Here is a 25,026-nt window from a genome sequence, read left to right as displayed (position 1 = left end):
TTCATCGAGCGCTCATCACAGAGCAGATGAACGTGGTGACGACCGGAGCATCAGTCCAGTCGGGCGAAAACAATCAAGTCAATGTGGAGGTCAAAGTTAAGGAAGTCAACGCCAGAGAACTAACAGGTCCACCAAAAGGGGGTCGAGCAGAGCTCTACTGTAGTGGCTAATCGGCAAAGGGATAGTCCAAGAAAAACACTCGTACATCCAAGTTCATCGAGTGCTCATCACGGAGCAGAGGAATGTGACAACGAACGGAGTGTCAGTTCGATCGAGCGAAAACAATCCACCGAGCTGAGTCATTGTAGGGAAGCATCAGAGGTCGACCGAGCGGGGATCCCTGGCCGAGCGACTCCCCCACTCGGCTAAACAGTGGGACCCTCTCATATCCTTTGATATCCCTTTGGGAGATAATACCGTCAACAATGAGGCATGGTTAACAGGTGAATCGTATGACGAAAGCTTCTACTATTTTGTTAGAAATTTACATGTCATGTTAAGGTATGATGTCAAAGACACTTTCCTGACAGGTCATTTCATAGGATAAATCGAAAAATGTGCTCATACCTCGAGGAGCGTGCACCTCGCCTGCTAGGGTACTATATAAAGGGAGGTCCATGGATCGACGAAGGTACGCGTTATTCACTATTCACGCTTGCGCTCACTATTGCTCCACTTTCTTCTACTATTCCGGTGACTAACTTGAGTGTCGGAGGGCCAACGTAGGGGACCCCTTCCCTGGCTTGGCACTGATGTTTCTTGTGTTATAAAGTGGAGCGGAGTCTACATCCAGTCAACACAGAAGCCACATCCTCAATTAGCCGTCTCCACGATTTTCAGACAAGATCACTTAGCAAAAGAAAGTTATGACTAGATATATATATTTCTTTCGGGACTTGACAAACTTGTAGGCAGCTGAAGTTGGACCAATATAACTAGCAACAATAGCCCTAGAGGTGAGCAGTTGTTGGTATGTGGCCTTGCTAAGCTATAGATTGTATGAGAACAGTTGGTATAATTGATCTCAAGGGTTTTGATGTTTGTTTGACAATATATTTAATGGAGCTTGATCAAGGTTGACATAGTTAATTGAAAATTTTAGTTAGGTTAAGGTTGACCAGATGACTGGCAAGTGGTGAGTAGTCTATCGAGTGACTAACAAGTCCAAGCAGGTTAAGATGACTTGATGTTTGGCAAGAGGAAAATCCTAGGGGGTAACCCTAGGTTTTGGAGGAGTGAACTCCAAGTAAAAGCCCTAATGAGTGAAGGTAGGTGGTAAAAGTCCTAGTGAGTGAAGCTAGGTGATGAAGTCTTAATGAGTGAAGCCATGGAATGAAACCTTAAGGAAAATAACCTCAGGTACCTAGGGGGAGGTCCCTAGGTAGTGAAAAGTCATGGAGGAGTGAACTCCAAGCATGTGTGATTGAGAGGTTGACCAGACCAATGGATTTTGGTAAATCTACATATTGTTTTATCAACACTATTTGCTATTGTGTTAATTTAGTATTGCAGAAAAAGTCTTAGTGGATTAGGTGACAGACACTGAGCAGAGAAAGTCTAATAGGTCTAGAGGACCCAATGTTTGACAGATAAGTTGAGGTAAACTACTGAAGATAGTGAAGTGAGGTCGTATCATAATAGGGATAAACCTTACGTACTGATCTAACTGAAGAACCTGACGGAGGTTTCTAAGTTGAGATCAAGATAGTCATTGTTGGTCCCTTTGGAGGCCAGCAAGAGGGGAGGGGGTGAATTACCCTGAAAAAATAAATTTGGCCTTTCTCGGATTTTCAGCTAAGTACAGAACACTTGTAATTAAAAAGACAAAGACTAATAAAGAAAATGAACACAGAGAAGTTACTTGGTTTGCAATCAGAAAATTACTAATCCAAGGAAAATTGGGCGTACTATATGAAGATCTCCTTTGGGCGGAGTAGTCTCTTACAACGTTAACAGCACAGAAGAAAAGCAAAGCACAGAGAAATAGATTACAAGTGAGTTGATTGTGTTCGATGAAAAGCTTCTGGACCAAGGCTATATTTATAGCCTTGGTCGGGGCGCCCCGAAGGGGTTTCGGGTGTCCTGGGGGGATAAAACTTTATCCCCTAATGTTCAGATCGCGATTGACGTGATCCTGCTCAAAAAGCCGACTCCGGGCGCCCCGAATGGATTCGGTCGCCCGAACCACTAAGTCAACCCAATTGACTTTCTGGTCCGGGCCTTCTGCTTCGGTGCTGCTCACCTCGGTCCGGGTCTTCCGCTCCAACTTCGCTAGCTTGGATGATCTCAGCCATCCGGAATATGGCTCACCCGAACCCAACTTCTGACCTTCTCCTCGAGCAGCCTTCCTTCCCGGTTTCTCGTCCCTCGAGCGTCGCCTACGTTCTTCTCGTCCATCGGTGTACTCTTCAGCGGTCACCTCGTCCCTCAGACGCACCGAGTCCGTCGGCTCTCTCTCCGTGTCGTCCTTCTCGCTAGTTGCATCTTCCGCTCGACTTCCTGTGGTCCTAAGCTCCTGCACATTTAGACACAAGGGTTACACAAAATATGACCTAACTTAACTTGTTTGATCACATCAAAACACCTTGGGGTTCCAACAATCATTACTGTCTCATTCATGCACACAATATTAACACTAATCTTGCTTTGTAGATTTATGTTCTAATTTTGTTTTATAGGTTAATTATTATTTATGTTACTAATACTGTTTTTCAGAAATTGGTGTTCTGTCGATGAAACAAGGCTATTTAATCAATAGATCAAAGAAAGATCAGAGCGGTGAGATTTGATCAGGATGCAAAAGGGAACATTCAGTTTTGTTGATAGACCAGCTTATTTCCAGATTTAATGGAGATTCAAATCATAACAGAAAAGGTAAAAAGTTGTTTAGTTGAAGAAACATAGTTGATTAGTCAATGGAATGACGAGATTTATAGGATCAAATAGATCGGATCTCAGCAAATAAGGAAGGAGCTGTGGTTTTGTTGATAGATAGAAGGTTTAGTTGACGGATCGGTTAGTCGAAGGAATATTTTTTCAGTCAATAGAGCAAAATCTATAAAAGAAGCCCTCGAGCTACAAGCTAGAAATAACTTTTGATCTTCTAATTTACTACTACGTTTCTTCTGTGCTAGTGCAAGCTTAGACTACTACGACGTCGTGAAGTGTCCCACAGCTTGCAACTTATTTTTACACTCATCTATTGTCAGTGTATTTAATTACTTGCACTTTATATTCACATCTATATTATTTCTCTGTCATTTAATAGATTGTCCAATGAAAGTGATCGACAATCGCGAACCTTAGAGTATGAGTCGTCAAAGATTTTGAACCAAGTAAAAAATGACCTTGTCTTTTTTGCTTATCTTTTTAATCCGCTACGTACTCTGTTTTTAACAAAAGTAAAGAACAAATTTAAAGTGACGAGATTCACCCTCCCTCTCTCAACCTCAATGATCCTTCAAGAACTGAGTTATGTCTAGCCGACATGGCTAGTCTCACTATGAGGCACTCACATAATATTTGAGACAAATTTATAGCAATTCATTGCTCCACTCTATCTACCCATTGGTTTAAAAATGCACACTGATAGAAAAGTTTAAGTTTACCCCCATTAGCTCGAACAATTTGGTTAAAAATTTGTCTATGAACCATCCAACTCGATCACTAACAATGGTGTAATACCCACTAAGCTTGTAGGATAAATATATGAATGTGGGATTTTGCCTTAGAAAATAATAGGAAGTGAGTTGAACCAAAAAGGAAATAAAATAGAAAAGTTTAAGTTTACCCCCATTAGCTCGAACAATTTGGTTAAAAATTTGTCTATGAACCATCCAACTCGATCACTAACAATGGTGTAATACCCACTAAGCTTGTAGGATAAATATATGAATGTGGGATTTTGCCTTAGAAAATAATAGGAAGTGAGTTGAACCAAAAAGGAAATAAAAAGAAATAAAAATAGGGAGAGGTCAAGGATTGAACCTTGAACCTCTTATATGATAATTCATAGAATTAATTAGTAGAAACCAATTGGGATAGAGAGAAGATATTGATAGCAAAGGAGGGAAACTTATGATAAAGGTAAGAGTAAAAGCTAACCAAAAGAAAATAAGAAAAGAGCAAGAGAAAGGCAACTTGCCTTCCTCCCTTCCTCTCCCTCTTCCTCTTTGATTTTGCCGAAATGTTTAAAGAGGGATTAAGGGGATTCATTTCCCCTTATTTCACCATGAATGATGAGGATAAATAAACAAATAAAAATAAAAATAAAATAGGAAAAAGGGCTAAGGGAGAAGGAAAGCAAAAACTAAGTTTGCTACCTCTTCCCCCTTAACATAAAAGGGAGCAAGAAAAGAGAAAACTATTTTTCTCTCATTTTCTCTCATTCATCCTCTCCCTCACCGAGAACACCACAGTCCCCTCTCCTCCATCTTCAGCCCCAAAGCCAAATTTTTCCCTAAGAAAACCTAAGATACAAGGAGGACTTAGCAAGGGAATCAAGGGAAAGGAACTAGAAGAAGAGACTACTTCTTCTTCACCATACCTTAGATCCACAAGCGAAAAGGATGTAAGCTTCCCCTCACCTGTGGTACAAGGCTTTTATGTTCTTTTCGGATTTTATGAAGATTTTTAAAACCTAGAAACAAGTTTAAGAAAATTCGGCCAAGAAGAGCTTTCAAAATCTAGTGATGTTTAAAACTAGTCTTCATTTCATGATAGATTTTCTATGCTATGTAGAAGGGTTTTTCTTCATGTTTTTATACCTATATGATACTTGATCAGTGGGGTACTTAACCCTAGAATTTCGGCCAAAACTATTTTAAGGAGGCTAGGGAAATTATTGTTTTACCAAATTAGTACAAGATTCTCCCTATGAAATATTAAGGATCTTGTATTAGTTTTCTTGCTTAAAAGATATTTGAATCTAAAAGAAAACCTCTTATATGTTTCGGCCAAGAAATGGTTTAGGTTTAGGAAGACCTTTAAATTTAAATAACCATGCTCATGTGATAGAATACAAAGATCTTAAAGGATTTGTATGCTTGAATATTGCTAGAATTTTATGAACTCCTTCTTAGGGTTTTTCGGCCATGATGAGATGGATAGCTTAGAAAAGCTTAAACAAAATTTTAATATGCTCAAGACCTCTGTACTATTTAGATATGAAAGTTGTTTAATGCCCTCATGCTTAATTAGGGTGTAGAAAAATTAGTTGCATGACATATAATATGTATGACCACAAGGGGTCCTAGCTTATTCATGAACCAATTTGTATATATATGTTTTTTTAGTAACTTTTGCCATGAAATTTACTTAGGTTTTTCATACTTTAGGCCACTTAAGAACCTAGCTAAAGAATGGTAGGTTTCTGCCATGAGAAGAAAATAAAAGAAAAAGAGAAAAAGAAACCTAGAAAGCCTAAGACACAATTCATACGTATACTCATTATGCTTGTCCTTATACATGCTATGAAACTTGTATAAATTCTCATGCTTTTAGGCTATTTGAAACAAGTTTATATTCTGTGAGTTTCGGCCAAGTAGGGTTAAAAAGACCTAGGGGCCTTAGAAATGAAACCAAATGTGTTAAAAGAACTTCTTATGAAAATAGGATAATGTGTTGATTGTTTCACATGCTTGTATGATTTTTCCATGGCCTAAATGAACCCTTGAATGTTTCGGTCATGAAGGAATAGATGCCCTAGAAACCCTAGGACTTAAATTAAATATGCTCAAGTCACTCTACATGAAATATGATAAGTAGAAAGCCAAGGTTCAATTGCTATATGTTGTTTTATGACCTAAAATGATGCTAGGGTATGTTTCGGCCATAACTATTGTATGATGCCTTGTATGAATTTATACATAATGTTAGTCCAAGTTCACATGCTTGTATGCTTGTTTGTAGCCCTAATGAGAACTTGTTAAATTTCAGCCATGACATATGTTAAGGGCTTAAAGAACTTAGGAACTAATTCAAATGTGTCAAATGTGTTTACCTTGTTCCTTGGTAAAAAATGTTATAAATATGACTTAAAGTTGTCCATGCTTTTATGTCATATGGAACCTTGTTTCACACCTTAAGGTTTCGGCCATATGAAATTAGGGACTTGAGGAACTTAGAAATTAAGTTAATCATGGTTATAATGCTTCTTATGAAAAATGTTATGATGATAATTTAGGTGCCACATGCTTGGATGTTGTGTTTAACCTAAATTGAGCTCTAAAGGGTTTCGGCCACAAGGGTTTAGGAAGCTTACAACCAAGATAAATATGATACCATGTTTCCTATGATAGGATATTCACAAGATACACCTTTATGCTTAATATGTATGCTTGTGATTTATGACTTATGATATGAGATATGCATGCTTTCATGATATGATATGTGCTTAAGAAATATGCATGCTTTTATGATATGATACGTGCTTAGAGACATGCATGTTTTATGATATGATATGTGGTTAAAAATGCATGCCTTGATGATATGTTAAGTGCTTAAAAATGTGCATGCTTTAAAATGTGATATGTGGTTAATATATGCATGCTTGATGATATGTTAAGTGCTTAAAAATGTGCATGCTTTAAAATGTGATATGTGGTTAATATATGCATGCCTTGATGATATGCTAAGTGTTTAAAAGAATGCATGCTTTATGTTATGATATGTGGTTAAAAATGCATGATTTGATGCTGTAATGTATGCCTAAGTGATGCATACTTTTATGAAGTGATGTATGCCTAAGTGATGCATACTTTTATGACATGATGTATGCCTAAGTGATGCATACTTTTATGATATGATGTGTGCCTAAGTGATGCATGCTTTTATGATACATGATATGTATGACATGTACTTTACTTTATTTGTGAGTGGCTTGTACCAAGGGTGGGCTCCATAAGCGCTCCGGGGACTAAGGACCTCGTTAGGGATGGGCTCCTAAGTGCCCCTAGGACTAAGGGCCTAGTATGTTTGCCTCGTAGGGTTCAAGACTTGCTACCTTGGACCTACAAGGTTGCGCGCAATATATAAGTGGTACATAGCCGGGATCCCCCTTATGTTGAGATTACTTTCAAGTATGTATATATGTAAAAGAAAATGGTTTTAAAGATCATGAGACATACACATGTTTTTCGGATACATGTTTTCCAAAATCATATTGCATACACCTTATGATTATGCTATGTTTCATGTTATGCTCTTGATTATGATATGCCATGATAAGGTATGATTATGTTATGTTCATACTATACCTTATAGACATGTTTCGGCCATGGATTTGTTGATGCTTGATATATAGATTTCGGCCATAGATATGATGATGCCTTGATGTACATGTTTCGGCCATAGTATGATGCTTTGATATGCATGTTTCGGCCATGCTTTGATATACCATGATACTTGTTTGTTTTGCCATGTCTAGCTATGTTTTATGCAATGCACTATGTATATGTTTCGGTCATGGTGATGCTTGATATGCTATGACTAGTTGTGATTATATTATGATGCATGATATGCTTGAATAGAATGTTATGTTATGCCATGATTAGTTGAGATTATGACTTGTTGATGCATTCTTGATTATGTGCTGATTGTTGGTTTTAGTGAGTAGGAAAGGAACTTACTGAGCCATGAGTGCTCATAGCTTACTTTCCTTGTACCACAGATAAAGAAAAAAGCTGGATGAGTTAGAGGAGCAGCAGGAGGGGCAACGAAGATGTGTGTGGCGGTGGCTAGGCAACTAATTAAGAACCTGCTTAAAGTTTCTTTAAAGAACTATGCATTGATATTTTATGACTTGTGATACCTAAACATGTGTGGCTTGACATTATGGTTCCACTGGATTTGATGTTATGATTTTGATGCCATGTGATAGTATAGTTCAAAAGAAATTTAAAAGAAAAGTTTTTATTAAAACTATGAAAATTATTTTAAGTCTTCCGCTGTTTTAAAAAGAAAAATTTATACGTAGAGTATCGTAGCCCCGTCCCTTAGGGTAGCAGGGAGGGCGTTACTCCAACTCGATCACTAACAATGGACTATAGCACCCCCAGTTTCACCACATTCTCAAGGAGTTGCCTCCTCAATTGGACACTCCTGTGTGCCTAGAATGAAAGTCTCATACTTCAAGAATTTATCCACTGCAATCATGATGCAGTCAAATATTCTATCAGCTTTCAACAATCATATTTTAAAGTCCATCCAGATGCTTTCCCATGGGTGTTTGGTGTAGGCAATGACTATAAGAGATTGGTTGGGGGCTTTTGTTCCGTCTTGTCTTGTTGGTACACAAGGAAAACCTTTATGTATGCATCAATGTTGTCTCTATGGGCTGACACAGTTGGTTCATGCAAATGTGCTATTGTTAATAGGCTTGGGGTTGATTCACAGCGGATGTAGAATGTCTTGTTGGTTGCCTCAACTCTTCATTTCATGAGCTACTGTTGCTGGGAGAAGCCCCCTATAATTTATCTATCTTCTAGACAGGGGGAGTCACCCTGGAGGAGAGATAATGATTTCACCTTTTGCTATCAATCAATGTCGTTTCTCATGTGTGGTCAATAGTGATTGATCCTGTCTAAAATATGCGAAGTGGTGCGCTGGCTCCGGTGAACAATGATCCTTGATGAAGATAGCCTTTTGAAGATCTAGAAGAACCTCTCCAGTGATGAACCATGATTAGTGCTAAGATGCAATGCACTCCTAGGTGGCTTGCTCACCTTGAGACATGACACTCATGCAACATCTTTTTTGCATAGCTTCCCATGAAGTGATACATTTAGCAATTTCCCTTTGTGAGCAGTAAGTCCTACTCAATCTAAAATCATCTAGTCTTTCCCTCTTTAACACATTCCTTGAAGTTATGAGTTATTGGATTATGACAAAAGTCCTTTTCATATTGGCATTGAGGATCCAAGATCTATATACAATTGGTAAATGAGACAATTAGAGAATTAATCAGGTCAAGAAAATGCAAGCTAACTACAAATTCATAATCTTTTTTGCTTTGTCATTGGTTCGTCTAATGGGATTACCATAATGGTTTCCTTATTTGCCATTGCTATGTGAGTGTCCACTCCCTGTGTAACCCCCAAGGTTAGCACCTCCTTTGAGTTTACAATATTGATCCATACATTACCTTTCTTTACCTTAAGGTCAAGCTTCTTGTTGTCTTCTAGGATGAAAATATGTCTAAGGCTATGTCAACTAGTGCCTTGAGCTTGTGACCTACCACAACAATGTTTACAGACATCATTCCTTTTTTCTTGTTGAGTTTTTTTTGGGTCGAATGAAGTTGAGCATGATTGAACCAAGCTTGAGGGATTGATTCCCTATTTGGGTCCTCATCTTCTTTAAAGATGTTGGTCAACTTTAAATTCTTTGGATAGTCCTTGATCATGTAAGAATTATTACCTAGAAAGCACCCTAAAGGTCCTCAACTATCATTTATGTCTCCATTCTTATAAGACTTTCACCTTCTTGATGGTGGCTTGTCGTCTGTTCTATCTTTCTTGTCAATATCTTTGTCTCGACCTTTGCCTTTGTTGTTGCCCTTGAAGGAGTCATTCTTTTCTAGTTTCTTGAACTCTATCAAGAACTCAACTGCTATCATGGTTCAAGTCAAGTCTTGTACACCCCTATGTTACAACTCTTATCTAGCTTAAGGCTTTAGACCTTTCATGAAGGCAAAGAATACTTCCTTTTCTCCAAGATCTAATATTTGTAGCATCAACTCAAAAAAAAATCTCAAACATATTTTCATATCTTGCCTTGTTGACTTAGTCTTCTTAGATTGTCTTGGGTCACATTTTCAACATACTTGGAGTATAATTGTTTCTTGATCTCCCCCTTCAACTTGAGTATTGATAGAAGTGTTGATGCATTGACCTCTTATTAAGATTGACTAAGCTCGAGCTGATTCGAGTTGAGTTTTGATATTTGATTAATATGTTTGTTAATGAGTGAGATGTCAAGTACAAGTAGAGTTTGTTGGAGAAGGAGATTATTGGTACAATGGACCTTCGGTCTGGTTGATCTAGATTGATTTGGATTAGTTGAGTAATGGGTCTAAGAGAATCATGATTGATCTAACACTTAGTAATCAAAAGTTCAACAAAGAGTTAATAAGTGGAGAAGTCCAAGTAGGTCATAGTTGACCAGACACTTATGATTGAAAGTCCAACAGAAAGTTAGTAAAGGTGAAGTCCAAGTGGATTATGGAGAATCATATGCTTGACAAAGATAAAATCCAAGTGAGTTGAGATTGACTAGATGCTTGGTTGTTGGAAGTCCAACATAGAATTGACAAAAACGAAGTCCAAGTGGGTCATGGAGGATCAGACACTTGACATGAGACATGAAATCTATGTGAGTCAAAGTTGACCAGACACTCAGCAATGGTGGAAGTCTTAACAAGTCATAGATGACTAAATGTTAGGCATGAGAAGTGAAATTTTAATAGATCATGAGGGATCGGATGTTAGACACAATGAGAAAAGTTCAAACAGATCAAGAAGAACAAGATATTTGAGAATAATGAATTTCTAATGGGTCAAGGTTGATTAGATGTTAGATATAAGACGAGAAGCCTAAATAGAATAAGGAGGACCAGATATTTGAAAATGGAGAAGTCTTAGTAGATCAAGGTTGACGGAATATTAGGCATGAAATGAGAAGTTTAGCAGGTCAAAGTTGATCGGATATTAGGCAGGTGAAGTTATAGTAGGTTAAGGTTGATCTGATATCAGGCGAGTGAAATCCTAGTAGGTTGAAGTTAACCGGATGCTAGATAAGAATAGGTTCTAGTATATCTAGGTTGACCTGCTCTAATCATAGGAGGAAGTTCTAGAAACATGGTGTCTCTTAGCATAAGGAAATTCGATGTGAATAGTATTTTTAACGTTGTGAATAGTTTGTCAGTCAACTACATGGACACATCAATCAACTGCAACCGATTGATATAGGTGTACCAGTCAATTAATGAGCTTGAAACTATGAGTTCGAGGTTTGAGGGGGTTTAAGAGAGTGTATCAATTGATTGATAGTACTATTGCAATGAACAAAGTATTTATAATTCGACTGATCAACTCGACTAATTATCATCAATCTATTGATGACACTGTTTGAGCGAACAATATATTTGAAATTCAGTTGCGACATTCGACTATTTTTTCATCAGTCAATTGATGATAATTAGTAGTTGACTATTGTGGTCAAAGTTGAATTGGAAAGAGTCATTCTACAAGTAAAATAGTCAAATTCAAAAGGAGCAATCAATTGATGGGCTCATTTAGTCGACTAATAATCGAAAAATAGTCATGACTTGAAGCTTATAAGAGAGGGCTTCATGGAGGATTTTGCTTGTCGATTCTTGGAGATTTTGAAGGGGAAGTGTTGTTGTACTTCATATCTTCAAAAGTAAATCCAAAGCAACCAACAACGATCAAAGCAAAGATTCATTATTGCAAAACATTTCATTTTTATTGTTTATATTCTCTGTTGTATCTTTATTTTTGTTTGTGTTGCTTGTATAAGAATAGGACTATACAAGGTTTCTTTACCTCTGAAAGGTGTTTGAGAAGGAGAAAATTACTGATGATATCTCTAGGATGGTAAACCATGGAGTAGAATTCGGGGGTTCTAAACTATATAAAATTAAGGTGTTGTGTGTTTTTATTTTATTTATTTTATATTTTGTTGCACATTAACTTCTTAGAGATGAGCACACGATTGACCTTGAGATGTCTTTATGATTCTCATGACTTCTCTTGCAACTCCCAACTTAGACCTCCACCTTGGTCAAGTGAACATCCATTGCATACAATATGCCCGTAGAACTCTCCTTCCCGCCCTTCCCTTGAGCAACATCCATGGTTTCAGACTATTGCATTGTATTTGAAACACTAGCCATTTACGTCTTGTGAGTTTTGGCGCAACGATAAAGTTATTATCGTGTGACCTAAAGGTCACATATTTGAGTCTCGAAGACAGTATCTTATAAAATATGGTAAGACTGCATACAATAGACTCTTCCTAGGAATCCTGTATTGATAGAAATTTCGTGTACCAGACTACTACTGTACAACCCTAGTAAAGGAATTCTTTCCTCATATACTTAAGTGAGTCTATCTCTCTAAGACCACAGGAGATAAACATTCTAGAAGAACAAAAATTTATGAATATACTTAAATGATATAAATGAATGAGCATCCCAAGTAAGAGTATGGAGTTAAGACTGTAGCAGGGATTTTTTTTTTTTTAATAGTAGCTTTGCCCAAATTTTGAAGGATTTTTATTTTCTAAATTGAGATTCTAATAAAGAATCAAGTTTTATTAATGAAAGTTGTCAAAATAACTCACTTTGAGCTAATCATATGTTTATTATATATTACAATATATTTTACCCAAATCACAACCATTTTGAGTATCCTTTAAAAGTCAAAATTTTTATCCAACTAATCCATTCGTATTTAATTAATTGGTCAGATGCAAACCACTCACTTAAACATATTAATCAAATATCACAAACCCTATGAGACTAACATTCTTGAGGAACAATGCCAATTAAAGAGGTTAGGGTTCTTATTGATGGACGATGTGAAGTTGATTGTGAAGTTGAGAATTAGACTGTAGGATTGAGAGGTGGGAGATCGAGAATAAAGAGGCAAGAATGAAACAAAGGAGTTTTTGATAGATGGGTGAGATCAACTAACAAATTCAAGTTTCAAGCATTAAAAGTTAATTATTTTTTATTCTAAGTTCATGGGATTATAAGCAAGATGATCTTAATATAATTTAAATAGAATAAATTTATCCCTTTTTAAAAAATACATATAAATATTTAATATGTAAATTCACATATTAAGGGGTTAATCCGTTTGGCATCTCTATTATTCATATATCATGCAAGGAAATGAAAATTTCAATTCGCCCTTTTTTATATCATAATTTTGTTACTTTTGAATTATCCATAAAATATAATTTATTCTTTTGCAAAAAATAATGAACTCTGTAATTGCAAGTTGTATGAATTCACCTAATTAACAATGCATTCTGTCTTCAAAATGTCTCCTATAACATCAGATTGAGTGAAATATATTTAAAGTTTCTTATTAACAAAACATCATGATCTTACAAACAAGAGATAAACTAACAAAAGTTGATAAAATCTGATCCAGGATGCATTTTGATACTCAAAACTCTGAGAAACGCCTTCACAAACAAAGAATCATCAAACCCCCACAAACTCGATTGATCAACCTACCCAGCAGGATTGAGTTACAAGACTGAGTTGTCAAGAATTGTGCAATGAAAATATCATGTCAGTAAATATAGAAAAAGCAGTCTCCATACACAAGGCCCCTGCCGATCGCCAATGTGGGATTAGTTCAGTTTGATAATTCGAACCTAGTGTCCAAATTCGCAATAGATCGATGCCACCTTCTGAAATAACATTTGAATTTCTCCTCATAACCGAGAAACTACTCCACCATCTGAAAACATATGTTACAATAATATTTAAATTTCTTCCAAGCATCCAAATCTAAAACAAACCTGCCTTCTTCTCTCCATTTTGAAAGTTTAACTTCTTTCCGGGGGCAGATTTGTCGCCTGCTGTTCAGCATAAGGCCTGACAAAAGTTCTCCTCCACCAAACCTCGAATGCTCTCTGAAGATTAGGGCAGTTATCGCCGACCTTCAAGAAGCTTCCCAACCAAGAAAGTAGAATGCTCCGCTGGTCTTCTAATGGTAGTGTCAAAATTGTCTGGCCAATTCCTTCCTCGACGACCTTGCGATCAAACGATCTGCAACCATGTTGTAACCAGCTGTAGTCGTCAATAAGAGGTTGCAACCAAGTTTGTAACAGTAGCTGCCTAGTTTCCCTTGTCGGAAGAATTTCTCCTCTTCCTATACCAACGAAAATCCTAGAAGTGATACAACTGACAAGGTGGCGTGACATGATTGGTAGCTTGGAGTGTAATCCTGCAAGCTCAGTCTGGCTAGCCCACATTGTTGCAAACTCATCGGCTGCATGCCTATCAACCAGAATCTCAACTAACCAAATGAGATTATCTGCCTCAAGAGCTATCTGCCGCATGGGATCTTTGCAGTCGGAAGAACAATCTGAGAAACCAGGCTCGGATGCTTGCCGGAACAGATTTAGTAGTGATTCCACACAAGTTGTACATGATCGGTAAAATAATTGGATCCATGTGTTCACAGATCCACTAGCACAGCTATTATTTTCCTTCAGAAGTTTTAGCACCAGAGTTTTCATCTCCCGCCGACCTCTGTCCTCGTTGCTTTTGAGGACAAGGTCCATGATATGAGCAAGTGTGTCATTTGGTGGATTTGATAAATCAGAAGCGACACGCTTAAGTACAGGACTGGAGCCATAATTTTGGAGATGTCGGACCGATGATACAACATTATCTTCTTCCTCTGCAACCCAGGGGACTGCTTCCAGATAATCCAAGCATGACTTGATGCATTCACGGAAGCCAAGTGATTCGGCAACCTGCAAACATCCAACTCTAGTTATGTAGAAGACGCAAAGTGTTCTAGGTTCTATTGATGATTAAAAGAATAATCTATATGATGCTAATAGCAATGTGGGGTTGACAAAAGGGTTTTTGCTCGATTTGGAATGCCAATTAAGAAAGATGAGTTTTGACTTACACAACAAAATATATGGAATGAGGATCACACCATAATTATACGGTCAGCTCTAACGAGCATTTTATGTGAATTGAAGCATGGTTCCAGATTGGGAATTGCCACTTTGCTACATCCATGATCAAAATGTCATCTCTCTTTGAAGAATGTCAAAGCCATTTCCGTAGCATTAAGGAATCCGAACGACAAGCAAGGTGGAAAATCAGCTCTCCCATCATTACAAATTCAACAAGACTTGGAGGATGGCCAATGTGAAATACAAGTACTTGTATTTTCTTTAGCACGGAGTCATACAATTTTGTAAATTGTGTTACCAGTTAAGGAAAATGATAAAAATAGTTGTAACATTAATTAAATAATTTAGTTGATAAGTATTAGAAATAATAACACCACTATTTATATTAATCACTTTAATTAATTTTCATTGTTCTTTTCAACGTTCAAAATTTTGTTCTGTGCCGGGCGGAACTGGTGAAACTTACCGTTCTGCCCGCGCATCGAAACCGACACTGAAATAGTGAAGATTTCGTCGCATTCGTGCGCTCGTTGTCGCACGATAGCATGGGCAGTGTCGCCAAACGCTTCCAGTGCCGTCGGAAGCGTCGTGGGTGCCGAAGGCATCGTGATGCGACGTTTCTGGCGGTGCCGAAAGCATCACGGGACGCTTCCAGCGTCGCCGAAAGCATCGCCGGACACCTTGGTGCCACCGGAGGTGCCGCCGACGCCTCCAGCATTATCGGAGGCATCCGCGGGGAGTCGGAGGCGTCGCGGCATCGCGGGTTGTCACAAGCATTGGGCAGGCGACTGATTGTGCAAAATTAATATTACCATTTAAATAAATCAAACAATTCCCACTCCCACTTAATTGTTGACATTTTAAGAGGCTTTTATAAATCCTAATTAAATTATCCCAATAAAATATAAAAAATATATTTAAAATTGAAAAAATAAATTTTATTAAATAATATTCTGAAATTATTTTTTCTATTTAAAAATTCTAAAAAAAATTAAAATTTTATATAAAAATTCTAATAAATCAAATTTATATTCTTATATATATATTTTTAATTATTTTTTTTTTTTTTACTATTTTAATGTTTAATTGATATTCTAATTTTTTTTTAGTATTTTAAATATATAGTATGGTAACATATTATGATATGTATCAATTTTAAGTCAGAGCTATTTATACATCAATTATTTTTTTAAAAGAAAATTATATTTAATTATTTTTTATAACAATATTAAGTTGTTTAATAATGGAGAACTTATATAAAATCAATATACAACTTATTTTTAAATTATACACAATAAATATATTTATCTAATAATTACTATATATAAATAAAAAAATATCGAAACTGTATCGACATGACACGATACAATACTGAAACCGTATCGTTCCGGTCTGAGACCGAAACCTCGGCACGGGTCGAAATTTTAAATCTTGGTTCTTTTGATATTTGTATTAATATTTTATATTTTTTTTAAAAAATAATTTTTAAAATTATCTATAGGACCCACATCCCAACTCCAATGCTTCTTGCTTCATGACTTTCCAATTTGATTATCAAGGCACCTTTTAAATACTCGCATTCACCTAAGCAACTTTTTGTCGCCAATAGCCATCGAAAATTTATCACCATCGATGATCCTATCCACCAATGTTGGTCAATGTGAGAGTTTACCATAGTCACTTGCTCCTAGTTTACTAGTGTCATTGCCCTTATTGACTCACAACTTTCATACATACACTGCCATTTCACCTTGCCCTTATGTTCATCCCTAACATCGATCTTCTTCACCTCCTCAAATGCGGCCTCAATCATGCAAGGCTTTGTTCATGACCTTGGTATATCTTAGAGTGCTGGTGATGGACTTACACTAACTCACACCACCAATCCCAATCTTTCTTTAGGTTTCCCATTGTCACAGCAACATTGCAGTTAAAAATCAAGATCTGAAGGAGGAGGTATCTAAATGTTGTATAAACCTTATTGGTGCAACTATTAGGCTTTCTTATTAGTAACTTAAAAAATCTAAATGATAAGGAAGTAAACGTTGTCTTAATGTAAAAATAAAAAAAAAATACAATAAGTTCTTTGATCACGCCATCACATGTTCAATCTAAGGTCCATGCATTAACAGAGAAAATTTTAACTGGAAATATTATGCTTTATTGGTTCATGAGTGAAGCTTAGTTGAACACCTCACTACCCATGCTACGGAGATTCCTAAATCTAGTAGAGCCTCATGAAAGCAGATTGATGCCCAATTGTATACACTTCTTTAACGATCCATCAATCTCAGTCTCATGAGCATCTTCCTATACTTTTTATGCTATAAAACTTCAAACAAGCTAGAGATCCATCCATGGATGATATTTCTCAAGCCTATAATGTGATTGGTAATCACTTCTAGTTATCATAATCTGACACAGAGATCACCATATATATTAATTTATTCTAGGGTATTGCTATTGCTCTTCGAGAAATTTCTTGATCACATAAGATACAAGGTGTTGGAGTGTATACTGAAAGCCTAAGCTTTGTAAACATTCATTATGAATAAAGAATCACATTTGGTCTAATTATCTACATTTGTTTGTAGTTGTTCATTTAATTTATATTGTAGATAACATAGTATGTGGTGTCACATACAGAAGATGATGTTATCAGTACCTTATAAATTATAAACAGAAGCTCACAACCAGAATGGAAAGGAACAAACCAATAGAAGGTCGTAGTGTAATTAGGTAATAGTTTATCTTGACTATATAATTACACTAGTACACTCAGAGTGTATTGAGTAGGACCATTTGAGGTCGTTCCTTTTATACTGACTTTATAAAGGAACAAAGACCTCAGTTATTATGGAAGTGTGTGCTCTTAATCCTAATATAATAACAATCACATATGTTTGATATTTATTTCTTTAATTTATCAATGGGTGAGATTTAGTTCGATGAATCAATAAACCCGATAAATTGGGAAATGGTATCACTCATAGTGTGTGTTGTTGATTATGTTAGAGTGTATACTAAAAGCCTAGCTTTTGGTATAAACATTTATCTAGAAATAAGAATCACATTGGTCAAATATCTACATTTATGATAAAAGTAGTTGTTCAATTAATTTATATTGTAGATAACATGGTGTGTAGTGTCACACACAGAGGATCATGTTATCAGTACCTTATAAATTATAAACAGTAGCTCACGACCATAAATGGAAAGGAACAAACCATTGGAAGGTCGTAGTGTAATTAGGTATTAGTTTATCTTAACTATATAATTACACTAGTACACTTAGAGTGTATTGAGTAGGACCATTAGAGGTCGTTTCTTTTATACTGACTTTATAAAGAAACAAAGACCTCAGTTATTATGGAAGTGTGTGCTCTTAATCCTAATATAATAACGAGCACATATATTTGATATTTATTTCTTTAATTTATCAATGGGTGAGATTTAGTTCGATGAATCAATAAGCCCGATAAGTTGGGAAATGATATCACTTATAGTGTGTGTTGTTGATTATAGAAGGAAGCTGTCCTAGTGATCTAGGTTGAGAATGTCCCCAAGAGGAGCTCATAGGATTGTCATGTTAAACCCTTTAGTCCGACATGTCGATGAAGTTGAGTGGTACTACTTGGAGCTAGATATTAATTAAGTGAGTTGTCAAGAACTTACTTAATTAGTGGACATTGTTATCTTAAACACGTGGAGACTAACACACTCATAATAGAAGGAGCCCAATGTAATTTGGGATTGGTGCGTAGTTCAATAATAGTTCTTTAGTGGAATGATTATTATTGATGAAATTAAGTTGTGTGTTCAAGGCGAACACGGGATGCTTAATTTGGAGACCAAACCAATTCCTCCTCTCGGTCCTATCGTAGCCTCTAGTATATGAGATTTATACCCACCATACCCACCTTCTATCTAACGGGTAGGCTAGCTTGGAACCCAAGCTGCCAAGTCCAATGGATGAGCCAAGTTAGTGGTACCAAAGCTTGGGTCCCAAGCTTGGGTGGTCGACCACTAGAATATTAAAAAGATTTTTATTAAAATTATTTCATGTGGATATCATGATTTTAAAGAGAGTTAAAAATTAAAATTTCCTTTTATAACTTTCTACAAAAGATTAAGAGAAGAGATTAATCTCTTTCCTTATTTGTAGTTTAAAAGGATGGTTTTAATTTTTGGTAAACTTTCCTTATTTGTAAATCATCTACATGATTAAAGAGAGTTTAAAATTTGAAATCTTTCCTTATTTGTTGATTAAAGGAGGATTTTAAATTTTAAGAAAACTTTCCTTTTTAAACATATTCATGATTTAAAAGAGAGTTTAAAATTAAATATTCTCTTTTATAAGTTTCTACAAAAGATTAAGAAAAGATTTGATATCTTTCCTTATTTGTAGATTGAAAGAGATTTTAATTTTTAGAGATAACTTTCTTTTATCCACATGTTTAAAGAAAGATTTTAATTTATTAAATTTCCTTTTATAACCAATCGTGAAGGGATAAAATTATTGGAGAAATTTTTATAAATTTCTGGAAACAAATTAGGAAGTTTTAATTCTTGTTTAATTAAAACTCTCCTTGATTTGAGGAAATAAGTGGCCGGCCATGTTTAAGTGAGAAGAAAAATTATTTTAATTAAAATAAATTTTTCCTTTTCATGACAAAAGAATTAAGGAAGTTTTTTAATTAAATTTCCTTATTTGCCAAGACCAAGGATTATAAAAGAGGGGGTAGAGAAGGCTAACCTCTATTATTTTCCTCTCTTTTCTTCCTTGGTGGTGACCTCCTTCCTTTCTCTTCTCTCCATCTTGTGTGGACCTCTCTTCCTCATGAAGATCAGTGGTGGCGGATTTTAGCTGGAGAAGAGGAGAGAAAGCTTACATCCCTTGAGCTTGATTGGTGGAAAAGATCTTCATCTCTTGGAAGCATAGTGCTTGGCGAAGCTTGAAGAAAGGAGAAGAAGGTGCTTGGTGGTTTCTCATCTCAGAACACACAACGTCCGGGTTAGAAGAGGAATACGGTAGGTTCAAGAGGTCTTTCTAAAGGTATAACTAGTAATTTTTCTTTCCGCGATCATACTAGTTATTTTGGAAATAATACCAAATACACGATTCTAGTATTTGAATATGTTTTTCGATGTTGTGTTCTTTTGTTTCTTTTTCCTTGTGATTTGATTGTTCTTTTCGTTAACCTAAAGTTATTTTAGGAAATTAAATATTAGCTTTCCATAAAAGGTTTTATCCAGTCGGTGGTGGTTGCCCATATCCAAGAAGGCCGTGTGCCTCGCCACGTCAATCTTGATTATGGAAATTAATATTTAATGGAATTAATAACTTAAGGTGATTTGGGTTGAACGTGTTAATTCCGCAGGAGACCCAAGTCAAACCTAAAAGAACGAATAGATTAAGTTTTGGATCAAACGTGTTAAGTTCAGAAGCGATCCAAAATTTAATTTAAAAGAACACGTGGTAGCTAGGAAAAGGTTCGGACCTTTGTACAAAATTTTTGTACAGTGGAACCTCTAGGCTTTCCGAGTAGCAACCAACAATTGGTATCGAGCTAGGGTTTTGCCTCTGTGTATTTGGTATTAGTTTAATTATGCACGTATACATAATTTAGGCGGGTTAATAGTAGGATGTCTAACTTTATGGACGCAGGATCCAACTATTATGGCTTATAGTTATTATGTGTGATTGGACGCTTGCGTGTCGAGGCATTTTATTGTGTGTGCGTGATTGTATTATAAAATACATCAGGAGGTGTATTTAGTTTTATTAGGATTTTATTTTGATCTAGATACATATACATTCCTTTTATGGAATATAGGATCAAAATGTAAAATTCTATTTATGTCGCGGATCTAATCTTGCAAGCGTGGCACAGCGGAACTAGGAGCAAGATGGATGCGACAGCTAGATCCAGTAGCGGTGGCCAAATATGGCGGCACTTGGGATGACAACACACGGAGGACACTAGAGATAAAAGCCATAATAGTTGAAAATTAGATTTTCTATTTATTGCTTTTATATTGTCCTGTCTATACATATTTAGTAGGCTAGCGTAGTTAAAATTCCTCGTTTATAAATAACTAAGTGGGAGAGGGATTTTAAGTAAATCCCATGGTCTCCATTATTGGTTTGTAAGTGATGCAAACAAGTTGGCTCTGAGTGCCTTCCTCCATGCGGATGAGCTTGTTTGTGGATCACTAAAGGACTTCCGTTTTGGATGACTATAGGAAGTTAATTAAGGGCGTGTGATCTTCCCCAACGGAAGAGGCGTAATCTTATTAATGGACTTAGTGTCAAGTAATGGTATACACTTAGACACATCTAATAGTACCCTCCCCATCGGAGTCACTGCTATTATTTGTGTGACCAAATGAAACCAACTATTAATTTTATTTGTCAAAAAGCTAGGTTGACAAGATAATAAAATTAAAGGGTTAAACCCCTCTTACAAATGATTGATTTTGTATCGTCCACACTAACGTGGCATACAAAATTAACGGTGTTTGAGATAATTTTATTTGTCGTAAAGATACGTTGACAAGATAGTTAATGGGTAAAACCCTCCTTTACAAATATTGAATTTGTATCGTCCACACTACGTGGCATGCAAAATTCACGGTGTTTGAGGTGTTGGTAAATTTAAATAATATTGTTTGAGGAATCGATGTTATTTTAAATTCAAAGAGTTTTGACCAAATATTTGATCAAAGACGGATCAACTATTAATTTTATTCGTCGTAAAGTAAAGTTGACGAGATAATAAAATTAATGAATAAAATCTCCTCTTCGATTTTGTATACAAAATTCATGGAGATTTTAAGGAGTTGATCTTGACCAAATGTTTTGTGATTCTTAGGATGTTTGTCGATCCCTAGTAGTCATAAGAAAAGACTTAGTAGTCCCAATTGTAATGATTGGAAATAGGACTTGGACATTAAGGTGGTATGTATAACTAAGAACAATTTAGGTGTATTTAATTCATTAGTTGAAGCACGTACTAGTGGTGTTATCTACCGAACACAGGTGTGATCTGAAGATGCCATTAATCGTATACTGCGATTCGTTCATCGAGGTTCCAGAAACCCGACAACTAAATGAAGGTAAATCACCGTCTACATGGGCTCTTGTAATAGTGGTAGCTGTTGCGGTGGGAGATGTTTATCCTTTGATAAGAATAAAATATGGATTTTAAGTAATTGTCTTTACGTGCAGTTTAGAAAGAACGATTTCGGTTTCTAAACTATTATAGATATTATGTACATTTTGATAACAAAGTTGTTATCGAGAAAAATAGGAAAGTTATCTATTCGGTATGATGGTTGACAATTTATAATCCAATAACTCCCACAATGCAACAAATGGAAATTAGTAACACATCTTTAATTTTAAGAGAAAGCAACCTTCGAAATGAACCGATTATATCTTTAGCATCTAAAGCTAGGTTATACTTGAGTAGGATTCATTGATAGGTGATGAACTTTTGGGTTCGTTGGTAGTGGAAATCTTTCCGACCTCTGAGTCTTTTTGGAAGGAAAATAACCAAGAAGCTTTTAAGTCCGAGGGGTATGGAGTCGAAGATATGTTGAAAGCGGTTCATTCCGATTTGTGTGATCCTATGACTATCCGAGAAGAGGTAGTATTGAATATTTTGTCCATTTAATAGACAACTATTCAAGATACAAATAAATTTACTTAATGTCTGCATAAGACTAAGTACTTTGATTAGTTCAAAGAGTACGAGGTTGATGCGGAGAAATGTTAAAGTAAAAGTCACTATGGAAGATCGTAGTGGCAAGTACCTCTTGAGAGATTTTAGGAGTCACTTATCGAAGTTGGATTTCAATCCCAACTAGCTGCATCTGGTACACCCCAACAGAATGGTGTAGTAGAAAGAAGGTAAAGGACTCTTATGGAATAATTAGATAGATGATGAGTTATTGAGAAAATTACCAATTTGTTTTAAGGATAAACTACGAAAATGAAAGTGAGCATAGTACCTTCGAGTTAGAACTACGTATATAGAATTCTTTGAATAGGTGAAAACTATTTTGGCATATTCGGATTCGAATTCAATACGTATGTTAAAAGAGACGATGATAAGTTGGATAGGCACTTGTTTGTTATCCTAGATAAACAAAAGTAGGTTTATAGTCTTAAAATCGGAAGGTCGTTGTTGGCGCAATGAGTGATTTTTAGAAAAGGACTATATAATGAACCACGTGCTCGTAAGTAAATTTGTTCTTAAGGAAATAATAAGGCGTATACAACCTAGTACCAGTATGCTGAGATGAGATACACAAGAAAAGCTGCCACGTATCACTGAATGATACGATTCGTAAAGTGTCTTGTCGCGTGGGAGGGTAAATAGGTTCGTGTTTTGGGAGAGTTTTGGACTCGATCACGAAGGTAAACGATCTCGGACGAATGACGAAGCACTCGAGATAAATATCGACGTCTTGCGAAGTAATGAATAATAAAATTAGAATATATGTATTACAATAAAATCTGAAGCTTATAGAACCACCAGTGGTGTAAAAGCCTTTGGGTGTAAAGGTCTATAATAGGAAAAGAGGATAGACGGGAAGGTTGAAACTTGGCGAGCTGATGAAGGAAACTTTTTTTGGTAGTCGTCTTAAGTCTATCAGGATTCTTTTATCTATTGCAAGTGGATGTCAAGACAGCGTTCCTTAATGGAAGTCTTGAAGAAAGCATCCATATAAAGCAACCGAAGGGTTCGTTCTGAAGAAATTTGAGGCGTCTTGTGTAAGCTCAATCGGTCATGGTGAAAGCGAACCTTAGGTCTTGGAACATCCGGTTTATCAAGTAATTCGGACCTATGGATTTATTTAGTAACGGATAAGTCTTGTGTATCAAAAGGTGTGATGGGCGTGGTGGTATTTCTTGTACTATCGTAGATAACATTTTTGGTAGTTGGAAACAATATCAAAATGTTGTAAGAGTATGGTTGTCAAACAATTAGATATAAAGAACTTGGGAGAATGTATATATTCTTGAGATCAGTAATAAGGGATCGCAAGAAAAGAATATTTACTTATCCCAAGCTTCATACATCGGAAAAATCCTTGCTCGTTTTAAGCGTGCAACTCCTCGAAAGTTTTCTTACCTTTTAGGGATGGAGTAACTTTATCTAAAGATATGTCTCTGTAGACATTAAAGGAGATAAAGGAAATAAAGGCATTCTTTATGCTTGGTGTCGGGCTTAATGAATCTATCACCGAGATAAAATCATTTTGCGAGGCATAGTTGGCGGAATATCAAGTAACTACAGACGAGGGCGGTGGTGCGATGGCGTATATTAAGTACCTAGATGCTAAGTTATATGCTAGTTTAAGGCGATTATTTTGGTCCTTGTGGGTTGCATGGATTTCGATCGGATAGGGACGATAATAAGTCGACCTCGGGGTTTGTGTTTACTTTAGGAGGTAAAGTCATAACTATGGAAGAGTGATAAGCGTAGGTGTTTTTGGACTCCACCATGAAGTTTAGTATATGGCGAGGGGTGGCCGTAAAAAGTGAATGACTCGATAACCTCGAGATAGACTTAGATATGATTTACGGTTTGTCGAAGATTATTCTGATTTATTGTAATAATATTGGTCCGATGGCTGAAGAAACCATAAGTCATAAAGCAAGTAAACGATAGCCTGAGTACCACGAAATCGTATAAGCGAGGAGAAGTTGTTCTTCTAGAATGCATCGGATGATGACCTATAGATCTTTTCACTAAGGTCCTTAAAGTGAGAGCTTTTGATGGACGTGTTGAAGGGTTGGGAATCGGATGTATGGCGGCAGATATGGCGATCTTTTAGTATAAGTGGGAGATTGTTAGGGTGTATAAAAGCCTAGCTTTTGGTATAAACATTTATCTAGAAATAAGAATCACGTTGGTCGAATATCTACATTTATGATAAAAGTAGTTGTTCGATTAATTTATATTGTAGATAACGTGGTGTGTGGTGTGTGGAGGATCATGTTATCGATCCTTATAAATTATAAGCGATGGCTCACGACCGTAAATGGAAAGGACGAACCATTGGAAGGTAGTGAGTGTAATTAGGTATTAGTTTATCTTAGCTATATAATTACACTGTGCATAGAGTGTATTAGTAGGACCGTTGAGGTCGTTTCTTTTATCTTGACTTTATAAAGCAAAGACCTCGTTATTATGGAAGTGTGTCTCTTAATCCTAATATAATAAGCACGTATATTTGATATTTATTTCTTTAATTTATCGATGGGTGAGATTTAGTTCGATGAATCGATAAGCGATAAGTTGGGAAATGATATCACTT

At 36.2% G+C, this 25,026-nt stretch overlaps 1 protein-coding gene across 1 annotated transcript in view; it reads right to left on the bottom strand.

The window, feature by feature from the left end:
• Positions 1–13,087: 13,087 nt before the first annotated feature.
• LOC122005611 (BTB/POZ domain-containing protein At3g50780-like) overlaps positions 13,088–25,026 on the bottom strand; it is a 29,018-nt gene continuing 17,079 nt past the window's right edge. The window contains exon 3 of the mRNA XM_042560717.1: positions 13,088–14,520. Within this exon, the coding sequence (XP_042416651.1) occupies positions 13,585–14,520 (936 nt within the window). The 3' untranslated portion in view covers positions 13,088–13,584. The remainder of the gene's footprint in view (positions 14,521–25,026) is intronic.

This window comes from Zingiber officinale, chromosome 7B (assembly GCF_018446385.1).
Source record: "Zingiber officinale cultivar Zhangliang chromosome 7B, Zo_v1.1, whole genome shotgun sequence".
In the NCBI taxonomy this organism is placed as follows: Eukaryota; Viridiplantae; Streptophyta; class Magnoliopsida; order Zingiberales; family Zingiberaceae; genus Zingiber; species Zingiber officinale.
The sequence above is the reverse complement of the archived record's forward strand: the minus strand, read 5'-3'. Positions and strand labels throughout refer to the sequence as shown.